Raw genomic sequence first — 16,054 nt, 5'->3', positions numbered from 1 at the left:
ATCCCTGCGTTAGTCGATCTTGGCCTCGTGTACGCCAGGTCAGTAGCTGCATCAGCCCATGCTAGCCTCGTGTCCGCCAGGTCGGTGGCTGCGTCTGCTCAAGTCACACACAGACACACACGGACACGGCGGCGGAGCGGCGCCAAATGGCAGCGTTCCCACGCCTTCAGTTAGCGTAGTATCGGGTTATCGGAGTCGACGCCCCCTGTCCTGCCCCGTACCTTCGCCTGCGGATGAGGTTAGCGCCGGCGGAAATCCTGCTGGCGTTCGTGAAAGGTCCGCTTGGACGGGCCGTTCGCGGAGGTGATGGATCACGGCTGCTGCCGCGCAGAGCAATGAGCTAAATATAGTTATCTCACCTCGAATGCCTCACTCGTGCTGACGCTTTGAAAGGCTTTCAGGGGAGAGATGGTTTTCACCAAGTTAATGGCTGTCCACGGCTAACGCTGGTGGTGTTCGACGGATGGTCACAGCAGGGAGGAGTTGAAGAACTGAGTGGAGCATATCTCGACAGTATGGGTGTTCGCGAACAGTACGAGTCCCATTAGGCCGGCTCCAGTTCATAAATAACCGTCGTGGAAGTGCTCGAATGTTGGCTGTGCTGAAGCCTATTTGCTAATTTGACGCACAGTCGGGTATGAACTATGCTCATTGTTGGTTGTAAAGCTCCATGTTTCACAGCGTGTGGCATGGTCATAAATGTGAATCAGGGGTGTAGTTTCGCAAATTAGAATAGAGGGGACGGGGAAAGAAAAATGTCTGAAAAGCTGACCCCGAACACACTAAAACAGACTTCACCTAATCCCCTCAAATTTGGGCGGCTCGACTCCCCCCCCCCCCCCGCAACTGATTAGGAAGCTTATCTCCTGATATGAACTGAACAAAAAACTTGATGCGGGGTATTTTTCGACCGCCACGAGATGCTTGGGCTGCAGCATTGTCCGCAATGCTCACGCAGTCAAATGATCATTTCTACATAAATCCAAGTTGGTAACATTTTTGAAAAAGCCGCCACTTTTTGAAGATGCATTTACATCCGCACCTACTATGCATTCCATCATATAAGGAATCAGTAGACACGCAGATAAGCCGCAGAGAGTCACATCTCGGCTGCGTGATCGCTTCAAGAAAAATATTACAAGAGCTGGAATGGCTGGAAGACTTATTTTGTGATCAAGATGAGATATTTCTACATTACCGCACACATTCCGCAACACTGTACATGTGGCCGTAATTCTTAGTGTCAACTCATGTCTCAAAAGACGGCACAGAAGGCTTCCTTCCGGACTAAAAGCTCAGACGACATGGTTTATGCATAGGTGTCCAACAGAAAAACACCAACTAACATTTCACCTTCGATTTAATGGTTGAAAACCAAGGTGTTTACCTTTTATATCAATGCTGCCAGAATTTGAGTTTGCTCAGGACTCGGTAATACCTCAAGCTAGCAATGTCTGTCGGATTGCCTTTATGCTCTAGTTGCGAGCAAAACCATATGATTTTAAGCTATCTGTATGTATTTTTATCTGCGAACCAATTTAAAACTGGAATAGATCCAAAGGAAGCAGCTTTAATTTCAATAGTTGTCCAGCTAGATATGACTTAGATAAAAATAAAGCTTGTGTCATTTGGACAGAGAGACATTACCCACGCAAAAAAGAAATACATTTTGAATCTCAGACATTCAAACAAGATTTTATGCAGGAATACATAAACTCAACATTCATCAAATATGGTTGCCTACTTAGCAAATAAGTAACACACGACGGCAAAACGCAGAACTAAATAGGATTGAAATTATTGTAAGCATCCGCCGCATACTGGAAACGCTAGTTGGATCACGGTAGTATTTTCAACTGAGAAAATTGAGACTTAAGTTCTCGGGAAAAGGCCTACCCACGCAGGTTAGCGTATAAAACTATCAACAACTCTCCGAAGACCTACGCTGAATAATGTTTTGTAGACAGCGATAGACTGGCAAATAATTAAGATGTACCTTAATTCAAACCGCCAACTATAAACTCCGATGCGCTCAGGTGACTTGGATCTGTGCCTAACGCGATGACGCCAATACAGCCCATGATCATCAACTCAACCAGCGTTAATGAGAGCCCTCGCCGTGACGCCTCGCCTTCTGACCTCGCCTCGCCTCGAATTCCTGCCCAGGTGTCTGGTGCATGCGGCCGTGACGCCTCGCCTTTTGACCTCGCCTCGCCTCGAATTCCTGCTCAGGTGTCTGGTGCATGCGGCCGTGACAGCTGGCCTTTTGACCTCGCCTCGCCTCGAATTCCTGCCCAGGTGTCTGGTGCACGCGGCCGTGACAGCTCGCCTTTTGACCTCGCCTCGCCTCGAATTCCTGCTCAGGTGTCTGGTGCACGCGGCCGTGACAGCTCGCCTTTTGACCTCGCCTCGCCTCGAATTCCTGCCCAGGTGTCTGGTGCACGCGGCCGTGACAGCTCGCCTTTTGACCTCGCCTCGCCTCGAATTCCTGCCCAGGTGTCTGGTGCACGCGGCCGTGACAGCTCGCCTTTTGACCTCGCCTCGCCTCGAATTCCTGCCCAGGTGTCTGGTGCACGCGGCCGTGACAGCTCGCCTTTTGACCTCGCCTCGCCTCGCCTCGAATTCCTGCTCAGGTGTCTGGTGCATGCGGCCGTGACAGCTGGCCTTTTGACCTCGCCTCGCCTCGAATTCCTGCTCAGGTGTCTGGTGCATGCGGCCGTGACAGCTCGCCTTTTGACGGGCCTCGAATTCCTGCCCAGGTGTCTGGTGCATGCGGCCGAGACGCCTAGCGATCAGTCATTAATGCTGAGGCATTACCGCCTGTCATCCCCAGATATTCCGCGGCGCCAAATAAATTTACAACAGCCAGCAATCATTTATCAACGATGACCTGACTCCAGATGTCAAACGTTGGTGATGGCTGAACCCACAATTCCCTGTGATTAGTCGCTGACTCCGGTGTGTATTGCGTTGCCTTTTTCCCGTGGGAACACAGAGGCGCCTCGACAGTGCAGACCCTGAACGGCAGCAGACCACACCAGCAAGCATCGAACCACGTCCGTCTCCCCCGTCTCGAGGCAGCCAGGTCCACCGGCGGGCCGACCGCCACCTTCTGACCCGCTGGCGTTCTGTTCCGCAGGTACTACGCGGCAGCGGCGGCCAACCCGTTCACGGCGGCGGCGGCGGTGCGGCTGGCGGCCGCGTCGCCGCCGATGAAGCGAGCGCGTGTGATCGTGCCGCCGCCGACGGCGCCCGTCGGCTCGCCGGCGAGCGGCGCCGGCCAGTCACCCTCCCCGGCGCCGGCGTCGGCGCCAGCACCGGCGGCGCGCAAGGTGCAGGGCACCTTCTGCCTCGACGACTTGAAGACGTACAGTGAGTTGCGGGCTGCTTCGCTCGGACGGAATGCGCTCCCTACTTATATCAGCGTACATAAGAGCACATGTTACCTACACAAGAGCACATGTTATGTGCACACGCCTGTATGTGTAAGAGACGCTCGTACCTTAAATAATTTGCAGATGTAGATACGCATGCAAACACACGTGTGTAGAATGTTAGCCGCAGGGTAGGGTGGCGAGGCTTTGGCCACTTCTAAAATATGCTAGAAGTATTGCGCGAAAAAGAAAGTCGCGCAAAAGAGAGGGTGTCGCCTGTTGTGTGCTTCGCTTTTCAGACGAATCACATACATAAAGACGAAAGGTGTACATTTGGGGAGAAGTGAACATGTCAAGGGGACAGAGGGCAACACATGGTATGAAACGTGAGGCATAACTAGGCCATTAGACATTGTGAATGAGTCAACGGTTCAGAGTAAAACATGAAGCTATTAACGGGGTTAAGTGAGCCGTCCCAGCTCAGTTCTTCCGGGCACGCACTTGACATAAATATGACCCATATACCTGCCCGCAAATATCGATATCATAGAGCTATCATATTTTAACACTTGTTTCGAACTGACTGTACGAGTGTGGCATTGGGTTCATACTCATATGCTATGCGAAGTATGCTCTGTTTATCCCGAGCCCACCCTCCAAGCTGTGCCGCGCGGCTCACGGGTGGTTTGTATTATGCACAGAGATGAGCATGGCCACCCCGGGCATAGATCAATTCGCACACGTCAGTTGCCAACTGACCTTTTGTCACCCGCTCGGGGGCTCATATACATTGGCGCTGTAAAACGGGTCCAGTATCTTTCCCACAGGCTGACATATAGGCGGTCATTCTGGCCACATAAGGATGAGAAGGCTCGAAAGGCTTACAGTGTTTGCAGAAAGAAAGCCCTTAGTGCGTGGAAAAATTCACCAAACGCTCGACTCGTCGCCGGGCTACAATCGGAAGCATCTGGATAGCCTTGACTGCAGAGATCGAGGCTCGTAGAGGTCGAATCGCCCGCTTGAGGGAATACTCTCGTTTTTCGAGACCTCCCCACATATCCGGGTGATATTTCTGCAAGTAAACTCACGCGTCCGCTTTTGTCGGCAAGACGGCAGTTTCAAAACACAGGGCTGGCTGAGAGAATATTGCTGTCTTTCGCATGCTTTGCGATGCCCTGTCTCTTCAATACAGAGCAAACAGAATGAATCGCAACACTTCACTCGTCTACAGTCATGCAATGGTCGCAGTTGTAGTCAGTGCGCGACACATTTTTCGGTGTCGTTGTCGTCTGAAGCTACGGGTACGGCTGCAGGTGCGCTGATTCACCTGCTCTTCGCTTACCTCTCCTGAGTCTATCTGCCCGCCACTTGGTGTGGAAGCGCTGCGATAAATGTGATATCACCACCCCTTGTTTGGTCCCAGTTGTATGTGGACGTGACGTAAGCCAACCATGCATCACGCCAGTACTTTCATAGAATTACAGCTGCCTCGTTATGATTCAGTATACCACAGTATTGATCTACCACAGTATACCACAGTATTGATCAACCACAGTATACCACAGTATTGATCTACCACAGCATACCACAGTATTGATCTCCCACAGTATACCACAGTATTGATCTACATACCAATGGCTGACTGTCAAGTAACAGTTTAGGGATAAGTCAGCAGAAATAAATGTTGTTTAAAGTATGATATATAAACCAAAAAATGCAGTAAATCATCTCCTTAACACTTAAAGCAGCGCATCTAACTGAAATAACGTAATAAAAGAAATAAAAAAGAAAGGAAAAGGAAGGAAATACGATACTTATAGCTGTGTCTTTAAGACATCAAACAAAACCCCTCTCCATTTGTATTTTTGTGCACGCCGTCGTTGGTGACAGAAGCTCGTACATCAAAACAAACTTTGGTTACCGAGCATTGCGTCCTGCTTCCGTCCAGCTGACACAGTTTCAGTGTCCGATGGTGGGCTTACTTTGGGCACCGGCGACCCTCATTGCGATCCTGATTCACCAGCAGTCCCGAAGCTCTCCAGGGCTGCTCAGAGCTCTCCGGCCCTTCCCAGTGCCGGCCCGCATCAGCTGCCGGTGGTACGCCGTTATCGCGCCCGGACATGTTGATAAACTTGTCTGTGGTTTACCTATGTAACCACATACATTCAAGAGCGCATTGCCGATTGCGTTCAGTTGGTTACGTTCGGTGCCAGCGTGGCGGACAAATGGTCATCGGTGGGGCTGAATAGCGCATTGGGTTTGCCGTGTTTTGCACGCTATTCAAACTTTTCACACCGTGTTCATGTTTTCTTTCTCCACTGTCCAAATGTCCCATGTTCAGAAAGGGGCCAATTTCGACACACTATGCTGTCCGTGTATATAACCATGCATGAATTCTGACATGTACATTCTATGCACACGACTTCCTATTGCACCGCGGCGGGAGAACTCGATGAGTCGACATCAAATGTTAATACACATAATGCTGGAAGCTAACTCTGAAGAAGTTAGCTGCGTTAAAAGACACATTAATACCGACTGTTTTGCAGCGTTATTAAATGTGCGACAAATTGCTCTTTTAATCTGCTCTTTCCCTCCCATGCGATAGCGCAAACAAATTTATTTTACCTTCACTGGGGTGAGGTCAGTTGCTACCCCATCAGCGTCCCGCGAGTCGAGACGTGCCGTCCGTTTTCCGGTCGCTTAGAGGACGGAACACAGCGGCCGTTCTCTGCCTCTAAACCCGCCGCCACGTAACGGCCCGGTCGAGCACGGCTTAATTTCGGACGGCCTTCTTTATTTGGCGGCTTTCCGTTTGGCCGGCTAAGCCGACCGCGGCCTGATTGCAGACGTACGGGCGACGTTGATGGGTGCCGGTGTCCGGGCGCGGGCGTAAAGTGTCCGCCCCGACCTCGGCTGTCGCGCGACCGGCGCGGCCGGCGGCCGCCTGAGTTACGGCCGGCCGCTGGCGGCGCGCGCCCCGCCCCCGAGCAGCGCGCCGCCGCCGCCAACGCCACCGGCCCGGCCCGGCACGAGCGGCCGGGGCCTGTTTGGTCGGTAGGAGACGCAGGAGAGTGTGTTCTTTGGGTCTCCGGCGCAGACGGCGTGCGTTGAGGACTGTGGTTCCTGTCTGATCGTCGTTTGCCGCCTTTATTGAATATGGTACCATGTTCGCTATTTGTCAGCAGTGTAGGCTGAAGACAGGCAAATGACGTCTGCATGCCACCACAACATGGCGCAGAAAATGATTAGCCCCAGGTAGAGAAGGGTATTTCTGAACATGGTTCTGGTCTTTCAGAATGTGTTGGGCCATCCATGCTTGTTTTTAAACGGTCCCTATATTTCCCGTGTCAGAATTCAGAATTGCTGGAAACTTGAGGGGCACGTGTCCCTCCAGGAAGGGTGGGGTTGAGGAAGGTTCGCCCTTTGACCAGGGGATGTCCAATGCATTTGCCACTCATCGATTCATCAGTAAACCCGATTCAGGAAAATGGCACTCCCACCGCCGACTGCTTAAGCCACATCGTGTACACGAGTGTAGTGCGGAACAGTCTACGGTGTAGTAAATCAGGAACACTAGAGCAGGCTGCTGTTAGACCAGTGCTGTGGCTGTTGGCAGCACTCAAGACAGGAGAGATCACGGAAAAATTAGCGGTACGTGGAGAGCAAAAGCCCAAGACAAATGTAAAAGAATCAATAAACGAGCTATAATGTACTGTTCTGCCACACACTTATCATTCATAGACGTTTCCTAACCGCACCAAGCACCAGCATATAGCCGTTTCTAGTGAATCAATCTAGACGTGCTGGATATTTTCCGTTTTCGCGCCCCGCTGGAGCAAGAGCAAAGCTCGCCACAGCCTGTCGCCAAAAACGGCTGGGCCGCGGCTGTCGCGGCAGCAATCAGAGTCGAGCGGCAGCCGCGGCTCTTGGGCCGGCCTTTTTACCCCTGCGGCCAAATGTCACGCCAAGGCAGCCACCAGTTTTGGCCGAGGAAATTGTCAATATTGGGAGAGTGGCAGACTTTTTAGGGGCCTGGCGGGAATGTGGAGAAAAGGGCGCCAAGGCACAGTCGACAAAATGGTGTCACAGCGGGGTATACCATGTCGCGCCATTGTATGGTAGTGAGCAATGCTCTATAAACCTATTGCTGACAGGCACTTAACTTCCGTTTCACGACTACTAAGGTTTCCGCTTCATGCATGACTGGCACTAAAATCAGGGATTCTGCGGCATTGTGTTCCGGGAACAGTTACCGGTGTAGAAATCCCTGATCTCTTTTTTGTGATGGCCTTGCTACAGTGTGTTTTTTTGGTTTAATATCATGGACCACTTTTGCTGAAAGGACGCTAAACGCCCCCACACGTCTGCCTCACGTCAAAAACTGCCATCCTCCCGGCATCATTCAAGTAATAGTCCCCGCTGCTCTCAGGCAAAGTTATTTCGATTGCATTGCACTTGGTTATGCACTTGAATGCATTTATCCATTATTCGCTTATGCAATGCAAAAGCCAAAACGCCTTTTATCCACCGAAATACGCTTGACCTTTTATTATTCACTCGCATGCACGTATAGCCCTGTATTACCGCTTTACTCGCTTCCTTCCCAACTGATTTCGTTCCAGATTAAGATAGCGGCATTCAGACCCCTGTAGCCTGGTTACAGATTTTGCCCTCAGATTAATCAGTTTTAAGAAGACTGGCACCGCGAAATATGTTTTCAACGTCACGATTTTTGGAACAAGAAAAAGGTTAAGAGCCTTTGAAACAGCGTTTCACGTTCAACCAATGCATAGCGATGAAAATATTATCAGTTATGCAATTGGGGCTTTGGCACACTGCACCCTGGGGCATTGGTATGAATACTGTTCTGCGGTGCAGGCATCACCGCAGACTACGACGGGGTTCCGGTGGCCTGTGTTTAGGCGCAATCTTTGCAGAAATCTTATTTGGAAATGAGAAAAAATGCGGGTTAGAACAAGGTTGCCTTGAATCGGTAGACGTCAAGCCCTAATATGCATTCTACTTTCCAGTGAGTTTCTTTCGGGCGAGTTTCCTTAACCTTAGCGGTCATGCCTTAGCTCAAGACTTTCTGGTCTAAATATATTGTTTTAAAAAATCAAGGGAAACAAATTTCAAATCATTTCACCCTTTCAAGCAAAAATGTGTTCCAGTCAAACACACCCAGTGATTTTGCGAGAGCTTTGACCTTGGTTTTCAGATGTATGCCCAAACTATTGGCTGCGCGTCCATTAGTTTCACATTGCGTGACACAGCCCGGCAATTAATCGAACCGCCGCACTTGCAGGGTGTTGTTAACAAGAAAATGCTCTCTGTTTGATACCTGTTCAGACCGACCACAGTAACGTCCTTAGCTGCCATCCGCCTGAGGTGGACCTTCGACGCTGAGCTGACGTGCTGCCAGGTAACCTGACCGACCGATCTGCTGTGTAACGGTAGCCGGGTCTTACAAAGGCTCACCCCACGTCCCGCTGTATGTCAGCATGCCACCCAGGCCGGCAGCGGCGGGCGCCCTTGGTCTGCCAGCTCTTCGCCTGTCGGTGGCGCGTAGGGATTTTCGTATCGCGCGGCCCCATCCTGGAGCTGCCTGCCGCCGATCATCACCGCCCCTCGCACCCGCAATGACGGCTCAGTTGTAAAATTGCTTGCTTGCAGTTGTGTACCATGCCATGATAGTTCAAATTTGTCATTGATTATATTTTGACGAAGTTATGTAAATGACTTGTTGGCTGATAACGCACGAATGTGGTCACGTTGTCGTCATGTTTTGATATTGCATTCATTCTACCATTTTAATTTACCGAATCAAACAATAGGCCCCCTGTTGGATTTCTTCGTGAATGCAATGAAAATGAGCCAACATGAACCCTAATGCTCCAGCCAATAGCAAAGCTCTCACACATAAAAGTTGTTGATGACGACCCGGTGAGTAACTTTGAATGATGCAGTTCATTGTCAGCAGAGCCCATGTTGACTGTGCTTGCCTCACGCTGTGCCGTCCAGCACACCAGCACACCTGAACTGCACTCCAGCGAGACGACGTTATTCTGATCTCGTCCGATCGCTGTTGCAACTGGGAACACCAACCCATTGTGATAAGTAAATATCTACTAATGCGGGTGGACCTGGCTGGTCCAGCCTCCCCCGTCCGTTACACTCGATCACATGTCACCGCTCTCCAAGCTCTTCTATTCTGTCCGATGTTACCTGTTACCTTGCGGTTCTCTGAGATTATCGTCCCATCCGATAAAAATAATAAAAACACAAATCTAGATAACATTAACACAATTGCACCTGTAATGCTACGTGTGCCCGCTGCACATTGCTAGTCGAGGTACTTTCTGTAGATGATCATTGCCAGTTGCTTTCATACTACGATATCATCAGCTAGTAATCTATTGTGCTTTAAACACAAGAAAGTCGAAGATATCGGCCTGCGGAGGCATCGGCCTTCACGGCCATGACAATTTTTGACGTCAGCGCAGCGGCGCGGCGTAAAAGAAGCGACAAAAACATCCTCACAAGGTGCTCCGAAATTCTAGCACTTCTGCTCAAAAACGCTTTCTGTCCTTTGTATGCACCATAACGGAGATAACAGGCGTCCGACGTAGACACTATACCTGGTCGTTGCTACGTGTGCGCCTGACAGCCCCCTTTAGAATTAATAAGTCACGTCAGCATGATGGCACAGGCCTGTGCACACTGACAAAGTCCTCAACTTTCCCGTTCATTCGCTGACGAATAGTTTCAACTTCCACGGGCGAGTCCAAGGGATCAGAGTCGATACATTTAGCACGCAATGGTCACTATTCAGAAGCACTGGACATCGTGTGTGCTCAGGACAGACGAGCCTGGACAAACGACAGAATAATTGTTCGGACTATCGTTCTCGTCTGGCATGTTAGTATGCACGCAATGGCAGCCGGTTAACTCTTCAGCCGTCGGCAGGTGTTACTGAGTCTTGAGGACACGTAACGACAGCCGAAGAGTTAACCGGCCGAAACGCTGCACGCATACTAAGACGAGGACGATAGCGCGAAGAATTATTCCATCCACAATACTGATACCTCGTCTCGATCTTTCCGTAAAACTAGACTGCACTAGCCGGTCCAGCAAGCGTCGTCATCTTACACATTTTGTTGGGGCATCATGCCTGGTGGGTAGATAAGGTTGGGATGAATTTATTTTGGCTTCCATAAATTGTTCGAAGGAGGCCCCACACCTTGGCCTCCCAGGTCGTACTATTCACTGGCTGACTAAAGGTCGTTCAGGGTGCACCTAGGTCTACCTGCCCACCTACTCACCTACATATTGGTCGGTACTCATGCATATACGGAACTAACCAACACGACTGACAAATGGATGTAATGCCTTTGATCCATTAACATTCCTTGGTACAGCTTATCACGTGTTTATCGAAGTGGGATACCCTCGCCGTCTTACTGGACCGCAGGCGCGACTTCCAGCAGGGACGTCTACGGCGCTCAAAGGGAGGGCTACGGTGAAATTGCCCTACCCCTTCGTTACGCCACTGCCTGCTGCCAAGGGCGCCCACGTGGGCGCTACAACCAAATGGCTCTCCCCTAAATACACCCACGACCGCTGTAAGCTGTCGTCGGCGCGGACGTGTGTCGTGCCGAACCTCAGTAAGCCGGCCCGCGCCGAGCGTCAGTGAGCCGGCCTGTCCTGGTCCTGGTCCTGGTTCCGGTCCTGTTACCGGACTGACAGGCGACAGAAAGCACACGAGTGATCATGGGGCAGGCGACGGCCGGCGACCGTCCGATGCTGAGTCCTGACAATGGCGGGGAACGCTGCAGCGACGGCAGCCGTTAGTACATGGACCGCGAAGGCGGCGCGCCGATCGGAAGTGTCGGGACATTGACCGGGAGTGTCGCACCACTGGTTTTAAGCGCCGGCTGGGATTGTTGAGACACTGCTCGGGCACTGGACACTGTTGGGGCGAGAGATTAGCGTTGTAACGGTCTCCGCTAGTGTCATGACACTCACAACACTGGCAGAGACGGTTACGACACTGGAGTGATGGTGTCACTACATTGTCAGCAGTGTCACACCAGTGGCGGGAACTGTTACACGTCACTGGTACCGTGACATCACACCAGTGGTGGGTGCTGTTACGCGTCACTGATACGGTGACGTCGTACCACTGGTGGGGCTGTTACACGTCACTGGTGCGTTGACGTCACACCTGTGGTGGTGATCGTTATGCGTCACTGGTGCAGTGACGTCACAACGGCGCCAGAACCGTTAGCACGCCGGCCGGGCCCGTCACAACACTGGGGAGATGCTGTCACAACACTGGCGGCAATCGTCACAATACTGGTGGCGGGTCGTCATGATGATGTAGTGACATCGTGGTGTTAGAAGCGGCGGAACGCCAAGTTGTAAATGAAGTAGCCTCGGACCGCGTGACGGCGGTTTAAGTTCGGACGCTTCGCAGAGATGACATTGAGCCAACGAATGAAATGATCAACACGAGTTACGCATAAGCCCTGCTTGAGCTGAGGTATAGAGCGTTGTTTTCCATTCGCTGATATGACTGTTGTCTTATCGATGTGCGAAATATGAATAAGCGAGAAATATTACCAAAATATTTTAACCGCCATGATTATACGAATTTCATCGTTTGAACGGGTAATATGGTGGCCCGCGGATGGTTCTGTATTGGCATCATTACTTTTGGCAATGTGGGCATTACCCTAGGTGTGAAGGCGTTGCAGTCACCTCAGTCTTGCAGCTTAGTCTTACCAAATGGCATGACTATGCTGGCAAATAACGTCAACAGTAAACGAGCGGGAAGCTTTGCCTTGGCAGCCTGCCGTCAGCATTTCACGACATGAATAATGCAGTTTCAATGCAAGAACAACGTTAGTGGCGGGACATTGGGTGCAAATTAAATACCACAGCTGATATCGACCGAAGCGCGCTAAAATGTCACGACCCGGCCATCACAGTCCGCACGGGTCAGAGGGCACGACTGGGCGGCGCCATCACGCCGTTGTCCAGCCTCCCGCCGGCGCGCGGTCGTGGTCGTGCTAATTCAATCCTCCCACTTCGGCAGGTAGTCCAGACATTCTGATCTGCGGCAACTGCAGGGAAATGTTCGGCGATGTCATGGACATGCTGGACCACAAGCGCTGCTGCTGCAAACTCCGTTTCGCCTGCAAATGCGGCGAGCATACGTCTACTAACAGTACGTGTGCCTTACTTTGTTTTGTTATACGTCCATGGAATCGTTCGCTATGCACTGGCATTAAGGGTACGTCATGTTAGGCTGACTCGCGTTAAGGACACGTTATGTTAAGCCAAGTGTGCAGCTCGAGCCACTTGGAGTAATGATGCGCATCAAACGTGGAGAATATTCAAGCCGTTCTGAAGCGGCCCGGGTAGTAATGGCTATAGCTAAATTGGTTATGCAGATGTGCGGGAAATGGCACTTGTTCCTGGGTTCATGAGGTTATAAAACAGCGGTGCTAGTATCCCCAGGGTACATTTTTGACGCTGTTGAACGCATGTTTACATGAGTTTGAAGCAAAACGGGACGTTATGGGTAGAAGCTAAAGTGTGAGCAACTAGCAAAAGGCGTTAGTTGCCATGACGTAAGACTATGACAACCGTTCATGTCTCCCAATTATCAGCGGTAATATGTGTTTCCTTGGGAATGTTTTCACTAATACGACGGCTTCAGTTTCTATGGATGAGACAGAATGTGTATACGGCCTAGCTCAAAACGCTAGCAAGGGTTTTTTTCATTAAAAATGCCAGAAGACGTCGGCAAAGCAGGCAAAAGCGACCATCTAAAATAAGCCACCCAGAGCAAACAAACATGCTAACCTCATTAGTTTCATCTGATTAGCTTCCCAAACAGCGGTTTGCTTTCAGCACAAGCTCTGCCGAGTGCCTGATAAACGTCAGGGCATGCTTTCGCGGTAATGGACCGAAGCGTCACGCTGAAAGAGCAGCGCGAATAGCGTCCTACATCATCACCGTCCGTAATGGCGCTGTAACCGCGGACATTTCGCCGCTCCGGCTCGTCCCTGGGAGAAATCGCGGCTAGTAATTTCCCGTGCGGGGGCCGTTACCGGCACTGGACCGTTGGCGGCGGCTGGCCGGCCGGCGTCGACCGGCCGTGCGGCGGGTCCCGCGCTCTGAGGCCAGTCGGCTCGTTATCGGCGGCGGCGGACGGCGGCGGCGGCGGCTGGCCGGACGGCGTCGACCGGCCGTGCGGCGGGTCCTGCGCTCTGAGGCCGGTCGGCTCGTTATCGGCGGCGGCGGACGGCGTCGACCGGCCGTGCGGCGGGTCCTGCGCTCTGAGGCCAGTCGGCTCGTTATCGGCGGCGGCTGGCCGGCCGGCGTCGACCGGCCGTGCGGCAGGTCCTGCGCTCTGAGGCCGGTCGGCTCGTTATCGGCGGCTGGCCGGCCGGCGTCGACCGGCCGTGCGGCAGGTCCTGCGCTCTGAGGCCAGTCGGCTCGTTATCGGCGGCGGCTGGCCGGCGGCCTAGGCTGAGAACAGCGGCTCCCGGGACCCGTCCACCTGACGCCGCTCCGTCGTCATTTGTAACGGAGCGGCCCGAGTAAGCTGCCGCTGAGCCCAGCGCCGTCCGCTCGCCGACGTCGACGCGTCGGTGCCGACGAGGGCTCATCGGCGCCGTGTCGCGGTGATCAGTCACGCTCCCGCCGCGGTCGACCACAGCCGGTGCCGAGGCGCCACCATCTCCGGCGGCGTCGACCAGGGCCCGTTCAGAGCCGCGACCACCGCCACTGCTGGCCCGAAGTCGTGACGCGCCGCCTCCGATGCGCGGCGGCGCTAAGTCGCGCGCCGTCGCGCCGGACATGCCGCCGCTGCGCCGGAAATGATCTCCCGGCGCGCGCGGCCTATCTGCAGGCATTCATCATGGCCGAGCGTCCGCGGGCAATGTTCGGCCGCTGCTGGGCAATTAGCCGGTCGAAGCGACGCGTCGTGATAAAGTATGGAAGCAGCGGCGAAACGCCGGCCGACAGCGCTCAATTTGCCTGCGGTGCGCCGCGGTCTGTGCAGTGCGCGGCGCTGCTGGCTCGCGCCGCCGTCGACCCAGCCGCCCGCCGCCGGGCTTTGTTGCGATGCTCGACGAACGTCAAACACGCGGCATTGTGATGCAAATGGATCGCCTGTCGATTAGGGGAGGGCGGAAATCTTAAGCGGGATAGTACGGCCTTGTGCCGGGACCGCGGCCGCTGCCGCCGCCGGCTGCGCTGGCGGGTTGGGCGGCCGGCAGCCGTCGGCGAGGTTGCGCACAGAACGAACGTGTGCACTGTCAATACCGTAAGCTGTCTGATTCGCATGGCAGATCTGCGCTACCTTACGTGCATGGGTTAGAACATCCAACACTTTTCCCTGTGCGAAAGACTTGTCATGGCAGCTATGTTGTTCACGAGGGAGTCAAGATCGAGATGGTCTTCTGAGAAGAACCAGTTAAGTCAAATTCTGGGAACGTGGGACGGGCGATGTGTCCACGCTCTGCTGCACTCGACGCGCCAGGGCCGAGCCTGGGCGAGCGTGGCCGGGTAATGTGTCACATACGCACACGGCCGGGCGGGCCACGTTAAAGCGCGATCCGCCGCGCGAAGCTGTTAACATTCGCTGATCGTTTCAGGCTCGAGCCGGACGTCCACCTCGCTGCTCTGCGCCCTCTGCAAGGAGGGCTTCAGCAGCGCCTGGGACCTGATGGTGCATTTCCAGACGGCCCATACGGTTAACATCTACCGGCTGGGCTCGCCGCCTAAAGATGCGGTGAGACCGGGCTCCAGGCCGGTGGGGGTGAGGCCGGGCTCCAGGCCGGTGGGGGTGAGGTCGGGCTCCAGGCCGGTGGGGGTGAGGCTGGGCAATGCGACAGAGCGGCCGGTGGTGAGGCCGGGCTCCAGGCCGGTGGGGGTGAGGCTGGGCAAGGCGACAGAGCGGCCGGTGGTGAGGCCGGGCTCCAGGTCGGCAGGGTCGAGGCTGGGCAAGGAGACAGAGCGGCCGGTGGTGAGGCCGGGCCCCTGGCCGGCAGGGTTGAGCCTGGGCTGGGCGACAGAGCGGCCGGCGGTGAGGCCGGGCTCCAGGCCGGCGTACTGGGGCTGAGCTGGGCGACAGAGCGGCCGGTGGTGAGGCCGGGCCCCTGGCCGGCGGGGTTGAGCCTGGGCTGGGCGACAGAGCGGCCGGCGGTGAGGCCGGGCTCATCAGCCACTTTGTTGAAATGGTTCAAAGTAAGATGATAACGGCATACCAAACTTTCCTTTATGCATTGTCACCCTGGTAAGAAACATTTCACACTGAAAGGCATACAAGACCTGGTTCGTTCGAGTACCCACAATCTTACACCGATAACTACATTGAACTCATCAAACTATTTCACAACCCAATTTTAGCATCTTGTTTATTTAAAAACGTTTCATGCATAGAGTGCTATCTGAAAAACGACGGTCACATTATTCTGCATACGATTTGACACATAGCGTTGCACATCAGGGCAGGGTGCTAAAGACCGCACACAAGCTTTGCCGGAACCAAAAAGTGGAGGATCGTGCCAAGATGGACGAGCTCGAGCCTCCTCAACTCGCGCCCCCCCCCCCCCCCTCTCCTCCCCTTCTACTGAACTTGATGGGGAGCTCTCTCGACATTT

General features: G+C 53.4%; 1 protein-coding gene across 1 annotated transcript in view; it reads left to right on the top strand.

Moving 5' to 3' along the window:
• The window catches only part of LOC119105453 (heterogeneous nuclear ribonucleoprotein C), an 85,049-nt gene that overhangs the window by 46,954 nt on the left and 22,041 nt on the right, over positions 1 to 16,054 (top strand). The window contains exons 5-8 of the mRNA XM_037228917.1: positions 3,140 to 3,185; positions 3,219 to 3,372; positions 12,475 to 12,606; positions 15,047 to 15,183. Of these exons, the coding sequence (XP_037084812.1) occupies positions 3,140 to 3,185; positions 3,219 to 3,372; positions 12,475 to 12,606; positions 15,047 to 15,183 (469 nt within the window). The remainder of the gene's footprint in view (positions 1 to 3,139; positions 3,186 to 3,218; positions 3,373 to 12,474; positions 12,607 to 15,046; positions 15,184 to 16,054) is intronic.

Source organism: Pollicipes pollicipes, unplaced genomic scaffold, assembly GCF_011947565.3.
Source record: "Pollicipes pollicipes isolate AB1234 unplaced genomic scaffold, Ppol_2.1 Scaffold_6138;HRSCAF=7277_pilon_pilon_pilon, whole genome shotgun sequence".
Taxonomy (NCBI): Eukaryota; Metazoa; Arthropoda; class Thecostraca; order Pollicipedomorpha; family Pollicipedidae; genus Pollicipes; species Pollicipes pollicipes.
Note: the sequence above shows the minus strand (reverse complement) of the source record. Positions and strands in the feature narration are given on the sequence as shown.